Source organism: Cottoperca gobio, chromosome 1 (genome assembly GCF_900634415.1).
Source record: "Cottoperca gobio chromosome 1, fCotGob3.1, whole genome shotgun sequence".
In the NCBI taxonomy this organism is placed as follows: domain Eukaryota; kingdom Metazoa; phylum Chordata; class Actinopteri; order Perciformes; family Bovichtidae; genus Cottoperca; species Cottoperca gobio.
In genome coordinates this window covers 24,582,562-24,602,561 of record NC_041355.1, presented here as the reverse complement: position 1 = coordinate 24,602,561, position 20,000 = coordinate 24,582,562, and the positions used below count along the sequence as shown (strand labels likewise).

At 39.9% G+C, this 20,000-nt stretch overlaps 1 protein-coding gene across 1 annotated transcript in view; it reads right to left on the bottom strand.

Moving 5' to 3' along the window:
* Positions 1-5,268: 5,268 nt before the first annotated feature.
* The window catches only part of LOC115009263 (fez family zinc finger protein erm), a 29,969-nt gene continuing 15,237 nt past the window's right edge, over positions 5,269-20,000 (bottom strand). Inside the window, exons 6-9 of the mRNA XM_029433144.1 lie at positions 17,060-17,141; positions 16,552-16,664; positions 8,833-9,223; positions 5,269-6,734 (exon numbers count right to left, since the gene is read on the bottom strand). Of these exons, the coding sequence (XP_029289004.1) occupies positions 6,043-6,734; positions 8,833-9,223; positions 16,552-16,664; positions 17,060-17,141 (1,278 nt within the window). The 3' untranslated portion in view covers positions 5,269-6,042. The remainder of the gene's footprint in view (positions 6,735-8,832; positions 9,224-16,551; positions 16,665-17,059; positions 17,142-20,000) is intronic.

The window sequence follows — 20,000 nt, the reverse complement described above, 5'->3', positions numbered from 1 at the left end:
ATAAAAATCCACTTTCGTGCAGAATATTCAGCTTCTGTATAAAATCAATTTCAGTATAGAAATTCATTTAGTGTATAAAACAATAAATAGAACAAAACAAAAACAAAAAATAAAACTTTATAAAATTTGAGCTTGTTTTTACATCAGTAACTTTTTTAGTCACACCCTCTCATCACATATTCTCCTGATTCTTTGGTTAGGGCAGTGGTGATCAGTCTATTACCAAGAATGCAGATTCACAGGATGCAGCAGCATCCACACTGTATTAATATGCCTATCATTGAGTCCTTCCAAAGATCCAAACACACAGATCCAAACCATTTACAGACAACCCCTTTTTCAGCTTACATGTCTAATGCAATTCTGTTGTGTGGTGTCATCAGGCTAGTTCTATCGAATTGCATAAATCTATGGGGAGGGGCTGGTACTTGTGTACATTTGTTTTGTTATTGTAGAATCAATCAATTTTGTCATAAGGCTTCTAATTCATGGTATAAAACAACATCCACATATGGTGACCTTTCTGAATCAGAATAAACAGTGGAGATAATGTACAAATTAATATAGCTATTCATTCTGAAGATACCAGTGACATGAGAACTTTCCATTTCCCGAACCATCTTTCCATAGCATCACCAGACTAATTCTCTACTCCTGAATTCTCTGCTAATTCTTTATATAATGTTGTCAATATTAGTAAGGCTCTGGTAACTGATTTCTTTGAAACAGTATTATTTGATATAATTGTGCAACAGGATGATGCAAACATGGCACACACACCTCCATTTTCTGCTAGGAGCATGTCTAAAGACACAAGCCACATTTTATTTTCTACATATCCTGTCTCCATGCCTACTCTATTTCTTACTGTAGTAACTTTATATCCTTTCCTACTGACTGCTTTGAGATTGCAGTCTTCTTGTTTTCTACCTTTATCCTAAAGTGTCCTTGTGGACCTGTTCATAAAACCTCAGCTGCTTCAAACAAACAGTCTCTAATCTCTGGGATGCGATGAAACGATGGTGAGGAATAATGGAATAATGATCTGATTCTGACGATCTAACTATGTTGACTGGTTGTTTCTGAGTCTCAGGTGTACAGGGCTATACTCACCCTCCTGTGATGACTCTGTTTCACAGTCCCCTTCTAAAACTTTGGGTTGTTGAATCTTCACTGATGGTGAGACAAGACCCCTATGGGTACCACCTCCCTGTGTAGTCAGACTTCACCACGAAGAGGTCCAGTTTCTGCTTTTATGGAGTCTCTCCTAGGAGTGGGTGATATATTTACCATTTTACAGTGTGTCAGGTATCTCCAGGATGCTCTCTCTTTAACTCGGACTGCTGTGGGTCAATAGGATTTGAAACAGTCCATCCCATCTTGGAGAATGCCAGTCCTTCCTTTTGATCATCTTCTAGGAGACCAATCTCCCGGTTTCACTGGACTCCTCTCTTCGAGTTCTCTGTATGTGACACAACAAATTTCTTAATATCTTTTCTTTTTATCAGTTATGACATTTCTTCTTCTAGGTCTACTTCTGGATGGAATATAAATCAACTCAAATGGCAATAAGCCTCTTGCAAAATGTGCATTTTTAATATTACTGGTGCTAAGCACTTCATCCAGCTTTTCCTTGTACACCAAACATTGTTGGTAATGCTTCGATGATATCATTTAAAAAATGTGTCTCATTATCACGAAATATTCTTTCTGGTATCCCAAATCGTGGTATATTTCAAAATATGGCTCTGATAGTTTTCCCGGCACAGATAGGGAAACTTGGCATTATTTCCAATGCTATTTTATACCATTTGTCTTTCACACTTATTTACATCAACACTGTGATTATTGTACCGTAAATGCTCTTATTCTGTCTAATGTTTTATGTCTTTGCAGTGCAAGTACTTTGGGCTGCAATTCTTACATAAAGCTCATAATTATCCTTTACTAACATTACCTTACTTTACAGTTCATTTAGCTGTAAACACTTTAGCTACTGTCATAGCGTCTACTATATGTGTTGAAAATACTTCAACCCAATTTATATATGTCTATTATTGTCAAACTATATTTATTTCCTTCATATTTATTTAATTCAATAAAATCCATGCAGATGTGCTTATAACGGATATACTGGAGTCGGCATTTGGCCTTAAAGTCAGATGCTATGAATATACTCTATTAATATAATACTCCCTCCTTTTGAGACATGGTGAAACACCATGTCTCAATACACACGCACATTGGTATAAGCTTCTTGGGAGCACTAATGTCTTCTCTGATCAAGTATTCTTTTAAAAGTAGTCTCTGTCTTGTATACAATTATTCTTAGTCCAAACTGCTTTTTCTTACTTTGTAGCTGCATTCTGCATCTCTTTCAATATCTCTGTCTTGTGTTCTGGCGTGTTTGTCTTCTCATTTACCTATTGTTGCCTACTGAAACTGGATCCGTTCTTATCATACGTGTTGTGCTTTTATATAAAGCAATATACTTTGGTAGCTGTACTGCCTTCAATAAGTCTTCTATTAGAGTGTGATTAATATGCTTGTTAGTCAATGTTACCATACCTCTATTCTGTCCCTGTTGAGCAAACACATGTAATGTTGAAAATGCATAGTTACTGTCTGTGTAGATATTTACAACTTTGTCTTTCTTTAATCTGCATGTCTTTGTCAATGCTATCAGTTCTGCTCCTATGCTGACAGATGATTAGGTGGAGCTTCTGTTTTTAATACGTTGGTCTGTGTCATTACATACATCTTGTCACATTTGTATTATCTAGTTTACTTTACATGATCTGTTAACAAACATTTCTATCGCTGGTTCCTCTTAGGGAATGTCAGTCAAGTCTGGTCTTGGTGAAGTTTCTTGTCCGTCTCTGTCGTTCAGTCATGTGGTTCTCCGTCTTCAGCTGTTGGTAATAATGTAGATGGATCAAAGTTGTACATTATTCTATAGTTAGGTGTGGTTGTGAAAACAAAACAGCCACTGCATGCCTGGTGCCTTACAGGTGATTTTGCTCTCTACCAACAAAACTGACACTGCATGTGTTACTGTTAAAGTCAATGGCCTGAATAACACTTGATGCAGAGGCCTGACCTGCCATTGAAGCTGCAATTACTGCTTATGTGCAGTCAGGCATTGCCTTATCTACTGGGTCTAATTTTGAAGAGTAGTAAACCACTGGTCTATTCTTATCTCCATGTTTCTATGTTAATACTAATGTCATAAAGTCTGCTGTTTAAATAAAAGGCTTCTTATAATCTGGTATTTCTAAAACAGATGAGTTTACCAAAACTTTCTTTATTTTCTTAAATGATTCATCAGCTGTTTCATTCCATATTATCTTATCAGATAATATTATCTTAACATAGAGTTTTCAGGAATCAGTTTTGACAGAGGATTAATTAATAGTGCATCATTTGGCACTCAGCTTCTACAGAAATTAAATAATTTGTCTCTTATTGGTTTAGGTGCTTCTAATTAAGTGTTCTTCCTCTCCTCTTCAAGTGCTCTACTTGATTGTGAAATGTTGTAACTCAAATCCTTTACTATTGATTTGAACAATTGTAGTTTATTATATCAAGGCGGTCACCATATTCTTATGGGATTCTTGTGTCACACTTCTTTCCCTCATACTGGAAAGCAAACTAAATCTGACTTTCTTTTACCACTTGGCTGGAAAAGAATGCGTTTGCTATATCTATTATTAAAACATTTGCTCTATGGATGCTCTTGGTACTATTGATCTAATTCTCTCAGACACTTCTGGTTTAAACAGATACCTTCTCTAATATGTTCTGATGCTAATGTTTAACATTTTTCTGAACGTATTCTATCGTTAGCTGATTTTACTGAGATTGTTTTATTTTGCAGCTCTGTTCTGCTCTAATCAGTTCTGTCTGCTCCGGAATTACACAAAAAGTCTACATATCTGTCATCCACACACTTATGAAACATGTTTTCTCTAAAAAATAAGAGACAGTTTTCTACACTTTACAATTCAGCCTCTTTTAATTGGCTCTATGATAGTGTGCGTGAATGCATATATACGACTGGTTTCTAGTCTATGAGGCCTTTCACAAAAACGTCTCCTTATTTCACGTTTTTCCAACTTAAAACATCACACCCACTCCACGGTTCCCCTTTATCTAACAATCGTCCACCAGTCAGTTTGTACTTTTTTCACCGGAGCTACAGACTCAAATGCATTAGCTAAATATCAGCGCTAGCTTAGCCTATCGCGGCACCTAGGCTTTCAGTCTACTCAAAATAGACTCTCCTCACTTTTTTAAAAGACCCACACATACTGCTGTGAGAAATGTACACTTTCTCACGACAACAACACATTAGTATCCGTAACATTCTTATTGTACCACTATGTTTTCCAAAAGGAGATGAGATACAATTATTGAGACTATGAGATTAACCGTCATTGGGTCTCACGTAATTCACATTTATATTAATTTAGTCTCCCACAACTCAGTCTTTAATATTTAACATTAAACTATTTCTATGCTTGTTCAATCGGAGATGAAGTACAGAAGTGGGACTATGAGAGATCATCATCATTCCTCACGTAATTCACATCCCATATTGATTTGTTCTCCGTTACAATAACACTAGCTTCTAAGCTAGGCTTCCCATAAGTCTTGAAGTTAATATTAAACTATACCTATTGCCTCCCAAAGGACTTTTTTAACATTTAATCTTAACATTTACCAAACTCATTTCCTTGGCGAGCAGTTTGTTCGAAACACGATCTCTCAAAGTGCTGCCCACAAATCGTCGGCAACGGACCTGCCACAGAAAGCAAGATTTGGAGACGGCCCCACATCCCCGTACAACACATCGCTTCACAATTATCCTTGACGATCGATTGTTGTCCATTCTTTCTCGTAATAATTGACAGCAGTCTTTGCTGGACGCTTCAACACAGACGAACACTGGCGGCGGCTGTAACACAGACGAACACTGGCGGCGGCTGTAACGCAGATGAACACTGGCGGCGGCTGTATTCTACTTGTGACGTCATCGCCCGAACATTGCCGAAGTGGATGCTCTCGGCGCAGCGATCGATTGTTGTTAGCGGAAGTCATTTTTATGCTGTTATGATCGTGATTTATTACGAATACATCAATATTAAAAAAATATATATAGCACATTTCACAATAGATATGCAACCTCTATCATATACCAAGGCCAATAACACTGACGAAATATCATTTCGTAGGCCATTTAATTAAAAAAGTATTTGTTGGTTAGCGACCTAACATTGAGTAGTTCACGCTTCAGTACCCTCTCAATGGGCTCTAGTACAGACCGGGGATAAGGCTAAGATTACAAGCGTTAACAGAGCAAGGAGAGTGGACTTCTTTTCCCCTAGCAGATATTCTTGAGATAACAGGAATGGGGATGAGTACATGGGATTAAAAGGGATGGAAATAATTAATGACTTCTAGGTAGTTGTTGAGAGGGGAAATGGCATGCGTCATTGAATCTGTAGGTTGAGAAATATCATAGGATAGAGATTCTGACTGGACAGAGGGAGGAGGAAATACATAGCTGCCAATGGCTATTATTGAGAACAAGTTAAAGGAAAACCACACAACATTGAAGCCCATTTTAAGTCAAGTATAAATGATATCAGTTCCAACAACTTCCCAAAGTATGTCATAGTCTACTGAATTTTTATTGTGCTTTCTTTAAAGATCAACTTGCAGACACTTGAAAATAAAACAGTTAACATGTCTGATTTTTATGTTGTATAAGTCAGCTAATTGTTGCGTGGTATTGTAGCGCTGACTTTCAAATCAATCTGCACTTCAAACCGAACAGAAAGCTAATATTCGTACAGTGTTTCATCATATATCAAAGACACAAAACATCTGGAAAGTATGAAAGACAGAATAAGTAAATATGGTAACTATTTCACACTTTGTTAATGCTACGATTGTTTTATTCACACATACATAGGCACATTGCTATTTCTCTTAAATAGTAATATAGCAACAATAAAGTCTACTTTGGGATCAGCCCAGTCATAGCCCTCCCCTGGCCTGTGGTCCGCAGCCTGTGGCAGATTGCTGGTGTGTCCTCAGGTTGCAGATCCAAGCGAACCTATTCCCACACTGTCCACAGCTGAAGGGTTTCTCCCCAGTGTGAACTCTCTGGTGCTTCTTCAGGTTCCCGGCTTCTGAGAAGCGTTTCCCGCAGGTGTCACAGCAGAAAGGCTTCTCCCCCGTGTGGACTCTTTCATGGGCCTCCAGATTGGATAGGCCGGAGAAAGCCTTGCCGCAGGCTCGACATATGTAGCTCTTCTTGCGGCAGTCGATGGGCACAATACTGGCAGCCTGGCTTTTATTGTGGTGAGCCAGAAGGCTGGCTCGATGCTGTGCAGCGATGGCCACCTCAAAGCTGGCCAACGCTGCTGTGGATCCCCTGATAGATGGAGTTACTGTGGAGCTCATAGTCCTACTGGTTGAGCTGATACAAGATATATTTGTATTATCACCACTGTGAGTGTTACTGACAGCAGCTGTGGTGAGCGACAGTGTGGTCTGTGCAGAGGGAATGATGTGCTGTTGCTGAGAGATCCTGTTGCTGTCACGATGCCGCTGCAACAGCTGAGACTGTGCACTTCTTCTCATGACTGATTTTCTGCTCCATGGTGGCTGGGAAAATGGAGCCTTCATCCTCAGAGGTAGGGACACAGAAGTCTCTGCTGACGAGGCTGGGAGCAGAAAAAACAAAGAGTCAGCTCACATTCATTACATCGTTTTCTCTGAATGACTTTTCTGTCCACTGTCACTATCTGTTTTGTTATCCTTCAACAGTTACAGTTTCCATGACGCTTTGGCAACACAGCATCATGTGTCTAAGAGGACAAACAAACAAGTGTTTATTGAAACATGTTTACCCGTCACTCACAGAACACTTCCCTTTGATCAACTGTATCAATCCACACACACTTAGAGAGATGCATATTACAGGTCATTTAGCAGACGCTCTTATCCAGAGCGACTTACATTGAACTGACTACAGGGACAGTCTCCCTGGAGAAACTCAGGGTTAAGTACCTTGCTCAGGGGTACAATGGTGGCCGACCTTCTAGTGTTTTGTTTGGAAGGTGTACCACTAGGACATCACCTCAATCCATCATTATTCACATCAAGACATGTGTCTTTTTTTATTTTTCCTCTGGCACGTTCAGCGAAGCATAATCTCCATAACCAGCCATTCAAATCACACAAATCACCTGCTCTCTATATGTTTACAATATTTATAATTGGTGACAGACATTTCTCTATAATGAGCTCACTTTTTCAAACCTGTTCTGACAGTGCTCTTTACTGTCATGAAGCTCAGCACAATAGCTCACATCCAAAATGCCCTAATGCAGCAAAACACATCTCAGCATCAACTCTTGTACCAGAAGAGTACCCAAACAGGTTGCATGCTGTTATCACTGTTGTCTTAAAAGTATCTTTTATTTGTATTTACTTTCTGCCTTAAAGACCAGGGGTGGAAGTAACACATTACATTTACTCTTGTTATTGTAACACTTTTTTTTTTTTATAAATCTAATGTTATATGTACCTGTAAAGCATCTTTGAGTACCTTTTAAAAGTGCTCTTTAAAAATTTTTTTTATTATTATTATTATAAATCGATAATGTTACTTGTACTTGTCATTTTTATCACAAGTATGGTACTTTATTACATTTAATGTTGCTTCCGATACAGAGTAAAAACTAAAGTCACAGGAAAAAGTAAAATCAATCAAACGCACAATATCAGTGACTTATTATTATAGTTTATGTTGTCTGTCCATTGCACAAGCAAACAGTGTTCATTACTGTAAACCTGTGGAAGAGCTTGGTCTTCCCACACTACAGCGCATGACCAGCATATTTATTTTTAAGTCACATATTATGCAAAATGCACTTTTTCATTGCTAAATATGTTGTGTCTAGACACCCCCAAAGTTTCAGAAAAGACAATCCTCTCTTTTCCTCCAGCTCAATACATTAGAAAACCTGTGTAAAAAAAGAGAGAATCAGATTTGTCTCCCCTCCTGACATAAAAAGGGGATTCGTATGCTATATTCAGGTTCCTGGGGATCAGTAGAACCACCTTCAGCTAGGTGACGTCCCGCCTACAGAGAAGCTGCTGAATCCCTCCTGTCCACAATTGTGATTTCCGCAGACCTGCTAACACAGTCCGAGCAAAGCACGCCACTTGTTCTGTTGTTGGCTGCAATAACTAAGAGAAAGCCTTCATGTACTCTCATCATCTGAGGAAGTGAAGTGGTTTCACTTTATTACTCTTTTGGTGTTTTAGCATTTTTGACCGAAATGTCCTCACAACAACAACAACAGGAAAACTCTTTCTCAACCAGGGGACGAGGGGAGTAACAATAAAACAACCCATGGACTTGGAAGAGAGAGAGAAAATGTATGGTCAAAATAGTAATTTATTAACAACAAAAGCTTACTAAACAAATTCTAAACAGAAAATAACACAACCAGCCAAGAAGCCAAAGACAAGTCAAACACCTCAACCCAGAAACTAACATACACTCTCCAAAAGGCAGCCAACAAACCAACCACTACGTCTCGTAGAGACCCACCAACACGCTCAACTGGGTCGTGCTGCAGCGCTCCCAAGTTTTTTTTCTCCAAGCCCTGATGAGGAATTGAGATCACCTGAGAGGGGCAAAACCTGTTGTAACAGTTATCAGTGCCTTATATGACTATTTCTGCACAACAAAAAAACAAGAAGCACAAAGACAGCAAGACAATGAGCCTTAACAAAGGAGAGGAGTCTTACCTTGTGACACAGACGGCTGGATCTGAACAGACGAGAAACTCTGCCCTCCACTCATCTTCACCGCTAAGGAAACTGAGCCTTGTGGTGGCACAGGTGGATGTTGTGTTTCAGTCTCTACAATAATAACTCCATCCTTGTCACACTCTGCTGAGTCATCAGTGGTGAAAAGACATGAAGAGCCACTGCAGGCTGATACAGAATCATTATCAGGCGCCCAGCGGGTAAAGAATGTCTCCAGTTCAAACATAGAGTATTCAGAGCTGAGAGGGTTTTTGTTGCTGGATCTCTGCTGTTGTTGTGTTTTGGGGTTGGCGGGTGATTTGGTGTCTGGTACCCTCAGCTGGACTGCATCTACACTGCTGGGGTCTGGTGTCAACTGAGGTGCTGCAGACTGGGGAGGAGAAAGAGCGGGGAGCGTGAGCAGAAGAGAGGTAACAATAAGACCACGTGTTAATTACTTACACTGTATCAGGGTACAGGACTGGAGATCCAAACAAATAGATGGACATTTTGTGAAATATGTATCTTCACTTTCTTGCAGATATTTAGAGGAGAAAGTAGATACCACTACCACTGTCTGTGCGTTAAGTACAGAGCTGGAGGTGAAGTTAACTTCGGAGATGGTTTGGTCAGTCCATCACTCAAATATGTGCATGTGAAAATACCATGTAGCATTAATGTAGCATTAGATTGCCTTGTGCCAACTCAGCTGTTTACCCTAAAAGAGTAGACTCAGATGAGTGACATATTGGAGGTGATTAGCTTAGCTTAGCACAAAGACTGGATGCAGGGGAGAGCAGCCAGCCTTTGTAACAACAACAAATACACCTGCCAACACTGGTAGATTTTACTAATAAACATGTATTTTGTTTGTCTATGCCATACACAAACATAAAAGTTCAAATGACAAGTGGTGATTTAAGGAGTTACATGCTGGAACTAACTGAGCTAACCCAGCTTGGACCTTAGTCTACTCCACTACCCATCCAAGTCCTGGCTAATGTGTAGTCGCAGGAAAATAAAAGACTAACCCAGGAACGAGAGATCAGAGGCTGTTGTGCCCAGATCTTCACAAAGACATTGCTCCACAACAACATCCTGGATCAAGGTATTGCACGAGCATGACCACACCGCCACCAGGGGAAACAATACAATGTTAACAGGAACATTCCTGGAATCTACAGAGCCCCCACTCCCACCCCACTTTGGACAACCAGATCACGTTTCCCTGCCTACTTACTACCAGCTTATTGAAATTCAGAAGAAATTGTTTAAGTGTGGACTGATGAAGCTACAACTGCGCGACAGGACTGTTTTGATTGCCATATGTTCAGAGATGCTGCCACCAGGAGAATCACATTATTATACATCATCAGTGACATCACAGGTGTTGATGATGTAGGAATCACAAAGACAATGAAATCATTACTCAACAATGAATGAACTGAAGGCCCCGTCACACAGCTCCGTATGGCAGAAACGTATTCCGGCGTATATGAAAATTAGCTCAAAATGTGTCAGAGTACAAATACGTCCAACTTTTCCACAGCGGTGTTGTAGCTGACATATACATAACAAATTATTATACGCATGTCTAACCTATTGATAGCGTATCACTTACTTATACAACACGTATCAGAGCGTCTGGCCAACGGAGCTGGAAAAGTGCCATCTGGTTCACATCATGCTGGAGAACGGCTAGAATGTTCTCTTGATGTATTCATCAAGACGTCCTGTGAAGAAGTGAGGATGAGCTACTCACAGGGACCCTATATACTATATTCAAACCACAATAAGCTCCCAAAACGCTAGCTGAACGCTATCTGTACTGTAGAAACACGTTTAATAAGTTACTCCTCCGTCAGGGATAATGTTAACATCGGGTAGGAATAGGGTATCCACTCGTTATCAATAAATTGGCTGTAGGGTTCACCGTCAGCCGACGTAGCCTATATCTAACGTACCTCTAACGTAGTCACGTAGGTATTCAGTATTCACGTATTCACATATGTCTAACGTAACGTAACTTATGTGTAATGTCTGCATAACTTATGAAGCACACGTTGGGTACGTCCGAAAACTTTGAACACGCTCAAAACATTTTCAAAGACTCAGCGTTCAACAACGTACACCAGCGTATTGCCGATATTTTGTATACGCCATATTTTGTATACGTTATGCATTCGTTGGGTCTGATACGTTTTGTATAAGTAAGTGATACGATATCAATAGGTTAGACATGCGTATCTGTAAACGTTCACTTTTCCGATTTTTCATATATGTTTCCGCCATACGGATGTGTGACAGGGCCTTAACCAGCTAGTCGATGTCATTACGGATATTGGTGCTGCAGATGTTGCACATTTGTCTCAGTGTGCTTTACAGACTGTACAGGATACGACACCCTCTGTCCTTAGACCCTTGCATCGCACAAGGAAAAACTTCCTAAAAGAAACCCAACAATTAAAATGTTAAAAACCATGTGACAGAAATGATGATGTGATCGTATAAGAAAAAGATAACAATGAAAGTTTATAGAGTGGTTCCTCATAATATTGCCTAAAGGAAGCATATATAAGGTGAATAGAATAGGTCCAATACAGAACCTTGCGGGACTCCTAGACTGACTTTAGCTGGCATGGAGGATTTATCGTTAACAGATCGCTCAGATAAATAGGACTTAAACCAGTTTAGCGCGGTGCAAATATAATGTTCCAGTCTCTGTAGTAGAATGTCCTGATCAATAGTGTCGAAAGCAGCACTGAGGTCTAACAAGACAAGAACAGAGACAAGTCGGCCTATAGTAGGTTTTATTACAGCTACTTTAAAGGATTGTGGTACGTAGCCAGATAATAGAGACAGGTTGATCATATTTAATAACGAGGTGTTAATTAAGGGTAAAATTTCTTTAAACAGCTTCGTTGGAATCGGGTCCAATGGACAGGTTGATGGCTTAGACGATGAGATTGTTGAAATTAGTCGGCGGTCGATCGGAGAAAAGCAGTTCATATATTTCAGGAGTTACAGCTGTATTTAAGGTTCCAGTCGTTGAACATAAGTCGGTTGAGGGCAGGAGGTGATTCATTTTGTCTCTAATAATTATAATTTTATTGTTAAAGAAGCTCATGAATTATTATATTTTACAATAGTTGTTATGTTTCTATATTTACTCTTATTTTACATCTACTGGGTTTATGTAAGCACTATTATACACCAAAGCAAATTCCAGGTATGTGTAAATCTACTTGGCAATAAACCAAATTCCGATTCTGATATTTATAACATATTACTTCCACAGGAGAGTGTTCCCACATGCTTCAACACAGCCACCATCGTCCCTGTATCTAAAAAGTGTCTAATCTAAGCAACCATCAACATTCAGATGAAGTGAACATGAAGTTTAGAAACTGGTTCTCCAGCACATCAAAAACAACATCCCGGCCTGGACCTTCACCAGTTCATATCCAGAGCCAACAGATCCAGAGATGCCATCTCCACTTCCCTCCACTCAGCCCTCACACATCTGGAAACACCGTCATCAGAATGCTGTTTGTTGATTTCAGCTCAGCATTCCACACAATCTCCCCCCATGAAACAAATTTAATTTAGCACCCTGGGCTGGAGTACTGGAATATCTGCTACTGAATATTGGCTTTCTCACAAATAGACCACATTGTTTTCGGAATGGCAGCCTCACCGTCTTCCCTCTACTGCTGAATACCAAAGCCAACCACAGCTGTGTGTCAGCCTCATATCATGAGGAAATTAACAATCTTGCAGAGAATAACCAGCTAATTGTTGATTTTAAGAAAAAAAAGGCGAGAGCACACCTCTGTCTTCTTCAGTGGAGCTGCGCTGGAACAGGTTAACAGTTTGAGGTTACTGGGAACTGATATGCTTTCATATTTTTACCATTCCGCTATCCTTAACGCCATTTGATGGAAGACTTTGTCTGGGAGCATAGAGAGCCTCGGGAGGTGAGTACTACTTACAATTTATATTGTTTTTGGGTGAATTATTCCTTTAAGGAAACTTAACAAGGCAAAAATGAGCATTGTTGGAGGGTGCCTAAGGCCTAAGATTCTCATTGCCAAACGGCTGCTTCTCTATAATTGTTGCGCACATAATAAGAATAAAGAACTTGAAAATTAAATTATATTTGTTTTAATCGTACAAGTTAATAAACACCCTTTTGCAGAAAATAGTTTTGCTGCTGTTAATCACCCTCATTGATATGTAGTTATGGCTTACTGAGCAGAGTGTAAGACACTGTTAGCCCAGCTGGCTGCCGGCTCAGCCGCCTCCATGATGAGAGCCTTAGATCATAAGCTGTGTTTCCAGCACATGGTACGGCTCTACTTGACTGTACTCGCATCACAGACTAGTTTTTCACTGTGGATAATACCACCTCAGTGTAAGCAGGGTGATCAGTTCTTGAAACTGCTGTGTAAACTGGAGCCTCTCATCAGCAACCAAACAAGAGGAACGTCTACACTTTGTCAATAGATAGGCTCTAAATATGGAATGTTGCACCTTTAATGTCACTGTCAGTGATTTTTAAATGTTCGAGAAATCTTGATGAATGAATGACTAACATTTAATCTGCACAGACAGACATCACCTCTTAAACGCAATAACAACCGCAGACACAAATGAAAAAAACCTTGAGCTGTTTTTGATCACATCTCACCTTCAATTTAGCAACTCAGGCACCAACTACAGTATCTTGCATTAGAACACAACATATCATATTATGGCTGGAAAATTGATACTTATAAGAATGAAAATGTAAAGCCTAGTTGGCTCTAACATTATATCCCACAATACTGCTACTACAATAGTGCTTCAAATCCCTCCTTAGTGGTCCAGTATAATTCTACATGGAGGCGTATAGACCTTAAAGGTCATCTCTACATATGGTTATTTTACAAAAAATGACTGTATGAGTTATACTTTATAAGAATATTGTGTCACAATTTTGTAATGTATGATTTAGAATTAAAAAAAACAAAATGCGCATGTTGAATTTTTATAAAGTTTTAATGATTTACATCACAAACTGGACATTAAGCAGAATTTTACAAAATTGTGACACAATAGAAAAGGCTACTGTTACATTTACAGTATATGTTTATGCTACAATAGCTTGTATTTACATAATAGTTACACTTTAAAATTACACAAGATAATTATTCTTGTAGATAAAACAAAGGAAAACTATGTATCAGAGGTGCCGTAATATTAAGACAAACTGAATGCATTTCCAGAGAAAACGGAAGAACATGAATAAAATACAATAAAAATGCAGAAAATATTAGTGATTTAACATTTCTCCAACGCACCCTTCTGTCCTGCACTGTCTAACATGTCTCATCTTGTCTTCATGACTGAGTTGTTTAGCTTGTAATGTAGATGTGTATCTATAACAACAACCCAATAGATCAAATACAGCCCTGGCCCTGAAACCCTTGAACTACTGTAAATTCTCAAATAATGGACCACGCCCTCATGTACCTCCACAGAGAGATCCAGGCCTACGTAACCTCACCTATCCAATCATATACATCAACAGGGTCATGTCATACTCAACACCCTGCTGTTTGCCTTTTTAACACAAACACTGTTTTATTCACTAGCTATTTCCAATTGCTTCCACTTTGGCAGAGTATTTTGAATACTGTCAATGACACCTAAGATGTTTCACAGTAAAAGCCTTCTCATGGTTTAACATCTGTCCAGGAGGTGATGAGTTTCATAGACGGTAGTAAACAGCGTTTAAAAAGATGGTGTAGTAGAAGCAACCAGGAATCAATAACTATAAAAACAGTCTTGTTTGAATAAAGAGAAAGTGCTCTCAGTAAAGTGGTGTGTGTGACATGACTGTTGTACCGAAGTTGTTTTCGGCCCCCTCTCATGGCAGCAAGAGGCAGGGATGTTTACTGTACTCTCACTGACTTGCTGGTCACGCGATTGGCCACCACGGCGTCGGCAGCGTTACTCCAAAAGAGTCTGTCTCTACTTCTCTGCTGCAGGCCGACAAGGTTTTTCGTGGTATCTCCTGTTGCGCCAACTGCCGCAGCCAAAATGCACTCTCCCCACTCAAGTGAATGGGAGGACTTACGTATTGCCGCACCACCTGATTTGGTGTGAATGCAGCCTTAGTGCTGTGGATACTATACTAAATTTACCATGTGAGCCATTTATTTAGCCTACAGGGAATTCCATCCCTCTATACATTTTTACCATAAAATGACCCAGTTACCCAAGACCTTGTTGTGAGTAGTTTCATATATGAACTATTTTCTTTCTACCGAACTACACCCATCGACCGTATCACCACTCAGAAGGAAAAGTGCATCTATTAATGGATGAGATGTAAACAGTAAACATAATTCCTCCTCGGCTGAGCTGTCACGTTAGCTAGCTCTCCTCCATGAGTAGATGGATGCTTCCTTCTGCGCGGTGATATGGTAGAAAGGAAATAGTTCCTTCATGAAACTGGCCATGAAACAAGGTCTTTAGTAACCAGGTCATTATTTCTGGAAAGAGACATGGCTGTTGAGTTTTTCAAATGCATTGTGTAATTTGGTAATCTGAGCACCACAAGTGAAGTATAATCTAGATCCATTATATTTGAGAGAAGGTGGACATCTCTCTGACTGATATCTCCAACACTGGGCAGCTCACACCAAAACTATCTAGATTAATAAATTGCACTGAGGGTAAGAGGTAAAAACTTTATTTTTGATTTTGGGGTGAACCGTTTCTTTAAGATGTTCTCACTATTATGTGACACTATTTAAATAGCATTTTTTGATTTGAGAATTTACAGTAATTTGGAGAAATATAGAAATATTTACGTTGTTTGGAACTGTTAAAAGATGGATGTCCTTTAAGTTATGACTGACGTCTGGGGTAAGAAGATACATTCCCAGTAGCATATGTAAGTAGCTAGATGTGGTATATTTCTGTATACATTTCAATAGTGATTTGATTTTGAAATGTAAGGCTTGTTATTTGTCTTAATAACGTGATAACAGAGTATGGTTAGGTCTTTCACTAAGCTGTCTCTGACTGCATTGCCTATGTTTTTGGGTGGTGTCTCTTTTGGTGTTTTTTCAGGTTGCTAGGGTCAGAGAACCTCTCGGGGCAGAGTGAGCACTGGTACGGTCTCTCCCCGGTGTGGATGTTCCTGTGGATCTTCAGGTTCCAAAACTGAGAGAATTTTTTGCCACAGATGCTGCAGCCGTACGGCCTCTCTCCTGTGTGAGTCCTGAGATGGGATTCTAAATTTGCCGGGGAGCTGAACCCTTTACTGCAGAACCTACAGATGCAAACCCTCTTCCTTGGGATTTTCTGCTGCATATCAGCACTTAAATTGCCCTGCCCCCGACTTTGACCTGGGTCCAGGAACTGTTGGGGCCCCTGTGTCTGAACTAAAACCTGAATGGGGCTGGACTCATCTGACAGATCGATAACAGGAGTCTGCTGATGAAAGGACACAGAGGTGTGGAAGCCTCTAGAACTTTTGATAGCCAACCCCTTTCCTGCTGAATTCTCAACAGCCAATCCCCCCCCAGAGCTGCCAGGCTCTGCTCCCATGAGTGTGGTGGACAGGTAAGAGAGGGGGGCGCAGTGGGAGGACGGCCCCGGGAGGCTGTCATCATGACAATAACTATCCCCCCCATTAGTCCACAGCGAAGAATGCCCATAGCTGACCTCTGAGAAGCCCTGCCCAGAATCCTGCAGTTCAGACAGCTGATTGGTGGTTTGTGTGATTTCATCAAATGGCAGAATTGCTCTGTAGTCATCGGTGCTCGACTCCACCAGCCCTGGGTACAAAGAGAAGGACAACAGCTGCTTCAGTATTTTTTAAAACAACTGCTGAGAAATAGTTTCTTTATGTTTTTAATCTGCTGCCAGTAAATGAGAAAGAGGCATTTGGCACGTGTCCATCCTTCAGTGTGTGAGAGTTTTATTTTGTTATTTCTCTAAGCATGAACAAAAGAGTGGGACTCTCATCTTATTACTAATACTGTGCAAATGTTGCAGTTCCAGTTTAATTTACTTTGAAGTGGCCGTGCTGGTAAGAGACATATATACCTGCATATGCACTTTGTGTTGTATGGAGGGTCAGCAGATGAAACAGGCTGACGTCAGAAGAATGCTAATCAATGCCTCATAGTGTAATCACTACTTCAACTGAGAGGTGGCTGTGTCCACTCACCCTCTTGTATGCTGAGGCCCGTCCCTGTCACTGGCTCCACGTCCTCTACCTTCACCAGCACCACATCTGGCTCCACCTCCTCCTGCACAGTATAAAGACAGTAAATGCCTGATGTTACTGCACCACAGACACACAAGATAATTGCACATGACACTGAACTTGTGTCCACAGTGTAAATGGCATTAAAAAGAAGCAACTTTATTCAAAACGTGATACATGGACTGCAGAGTGAGGTAATAACTCTGTCGGTGTGTCACTAGCAAAATAACTACAAACATTCTGCTGATACCAAACCTAATAGTTATTTGAAGCCCATGACTGTTAAAATGAAGGTATCTCTTCGGTGATGCCCCTTCAGAGAATTGAAGTCAGTCTAGTGCAATGCCAGTAACATTTGGTCATACACATTACACACAACAATGTGACGACCAGTGAAGGAGGGAGATGATTTCAACTGGCTTCATACTGAGAGTACTGAAGGGTAATATTTAAATGTCATATTTCTCAGTCATTTGATGTTTCTTCTTGTATTGTCTAACAATAGCTTCCAACAGGTTGACTGTTGTATACCAAGTGGAGCAATTATTTGCAAACAAAATGTGATCATTAATGTTAAACTATTTTACACTAAAACATTCACATACTTACACTTTCTTAATTATGTATTTACATACACTGTGCTTTAAAAAGGTGCAACGTGTGATACCCAGCCAAAGAGGCAGAAACGAGAAAACGCCCTGCACCCTCGCCTTGTCCGCCTTATTACTGTTGGCAGAAAAAGGAAGCAGCTTCAGTTAGCGGCTGTGGCGGCTCACCCCAGCACCGGGAGTCACAGTGAGTCACAGTGAGTCGGTACATTCGAGTTAGCTGCTAACAGAACCACCAACGTCTACTCCCCGCGGCGAAGAGGACGAGCAAGGGTGAAAGTCCTTTTTTTCCCGTTTCTGCCACTTTGAATTTAATTTAATAAGCCAACTGTAAAACACACAGACCATGGCTGTATGTATATTATTATTGACTTCATTAAAGCCCTCAGCACAGCTGTACTGTTATTTCACAGTTCATACACAACTAAAATTATTGCCATCTTACACATTGCACCTTTAAGATGTATATATTATCCATAAATGTCTAATATAAACCCTGCACACTGGATATCAACATAAATAACTGTACAAAACCACTAGGGGAATCAAACTTTTGGTACGTCATGATACAATTTGGATTCCTGGGGTCACAATTCTATTTAAAACATCAATTCTCGATTCAAAACATATAATGGGATAATGGCAGGAAAACATAGTGAAGATGTGACAAGAGAAGGAGGGGAAGACAAGAAGAGAACACACAAGAGGACACAGAGAGAGAGAGAGATATAGAAGAGAGAACACAGATATAGAATAGATACAACACACGAATATACACATAGAAGAGAGAGCACACAAGATAATGAGACATATAGATGGGACTAGAGAGATACACAGATTATGTGTAGAGAGATATGACACAAGAGTAGGGGAGAGAGAGACACAAAGAAGTAGAAAGATGAGAGAGAGAGAGAGAGAGAAGACAGAGAGAGAGAGAGACACAGAGAGAGAGAGACACAAAGAGAGACACACAGAGGAGAGAACACACAAAGAGAGAGAGACACACAGAGAGAGAATATGAAGATAGAGAAGAGAGAGAGGAGAGAGGAGAGAGAGAGAGAGAGAGCTACACACAGAAGAGAGAGACACAGAGAGAGGAGAGAGACACATAGAGGAGAGAGAGACACAGAGAGAGAGAGAGACACTACCACATAGAGAGAAGACACACAGAGAGATTACACACACAGAGATAGAGAGATAGCGTAAAGGAGGATAGAGGAGATAGAGAGAGATGATAGAGAAATGAGAGAGAGAGATCTGAGAGAAGAGAGATAGATAGATAGTAGATATCTAGATATATAGGGTGTATAGATATAGAATATATATAGATATATATATATATATAGTGTGTAATATATATGAGGCTATATTCTATATATATATATCTATATATTATATATATACAACTCATATATATACACTATATCTAATATATAATATTATATATATATGTGTATATATATGAGTGTTATATATATATATATATATATACTCATAGATATACCACATATATATATATATATATATATAGATATATATTAGATATGTGTATATAGAGGGGAGATATATAGATAGATAGACGCATATATATACACAGAATATATATATAGTAGATAGAGATATAGATACATAGAGGACATATATAGATAGATAAGAGAGAGAGAGACAGACACATATATAAGAGAGATATATAGGTGGGTAGGAATATATATATAGAGAGGGGTGAGAGATATAGATATAGATAGAGGGGTGATATATATATATGGAATATAGGGGTGTATGTAGATATATAGGGAGATATGAGATATAGATAATAGAGAGAGAGAGGGATAGAGGTATAGAGGTGGGGGGATAGAGATGGAGAGAGGGGGGGAGATAGAGATGAGAGAGATAGAGAGAGGTATATAGAGAGAGGGGAGAGAGAGGAGGGGAGAGATAGGAGAGAGGAGAGAGAGACACACAGAGAGAGATGAGAGAGAGAGACACAGATAGAGAGAGAGAGAGAGAGAGAGTACAGACAGAGGAGAGAGAGAGAGAGAGGAGAGCACACAGGAGAGAGAGAGAGAGAGAGAGGAGAGACACACAGAGAGAGAGCGAGAGAGAGAGACACACAGAGAGAGAGAGAGAGAGATAGAGGAGAGAGAGAGGAGCGAGAGAGAGGAGATAGAGAGAGAGAGAGAGAACACACCAGAGAGAGAGAGAGAGAGACAGAGAGAGAGAGAGACACAGAGAGAGAGAGAGAGACACAGGGTAGAGAGAGAGAGAGAGAGAGACAAGAGAGAGAGAGAGAGACA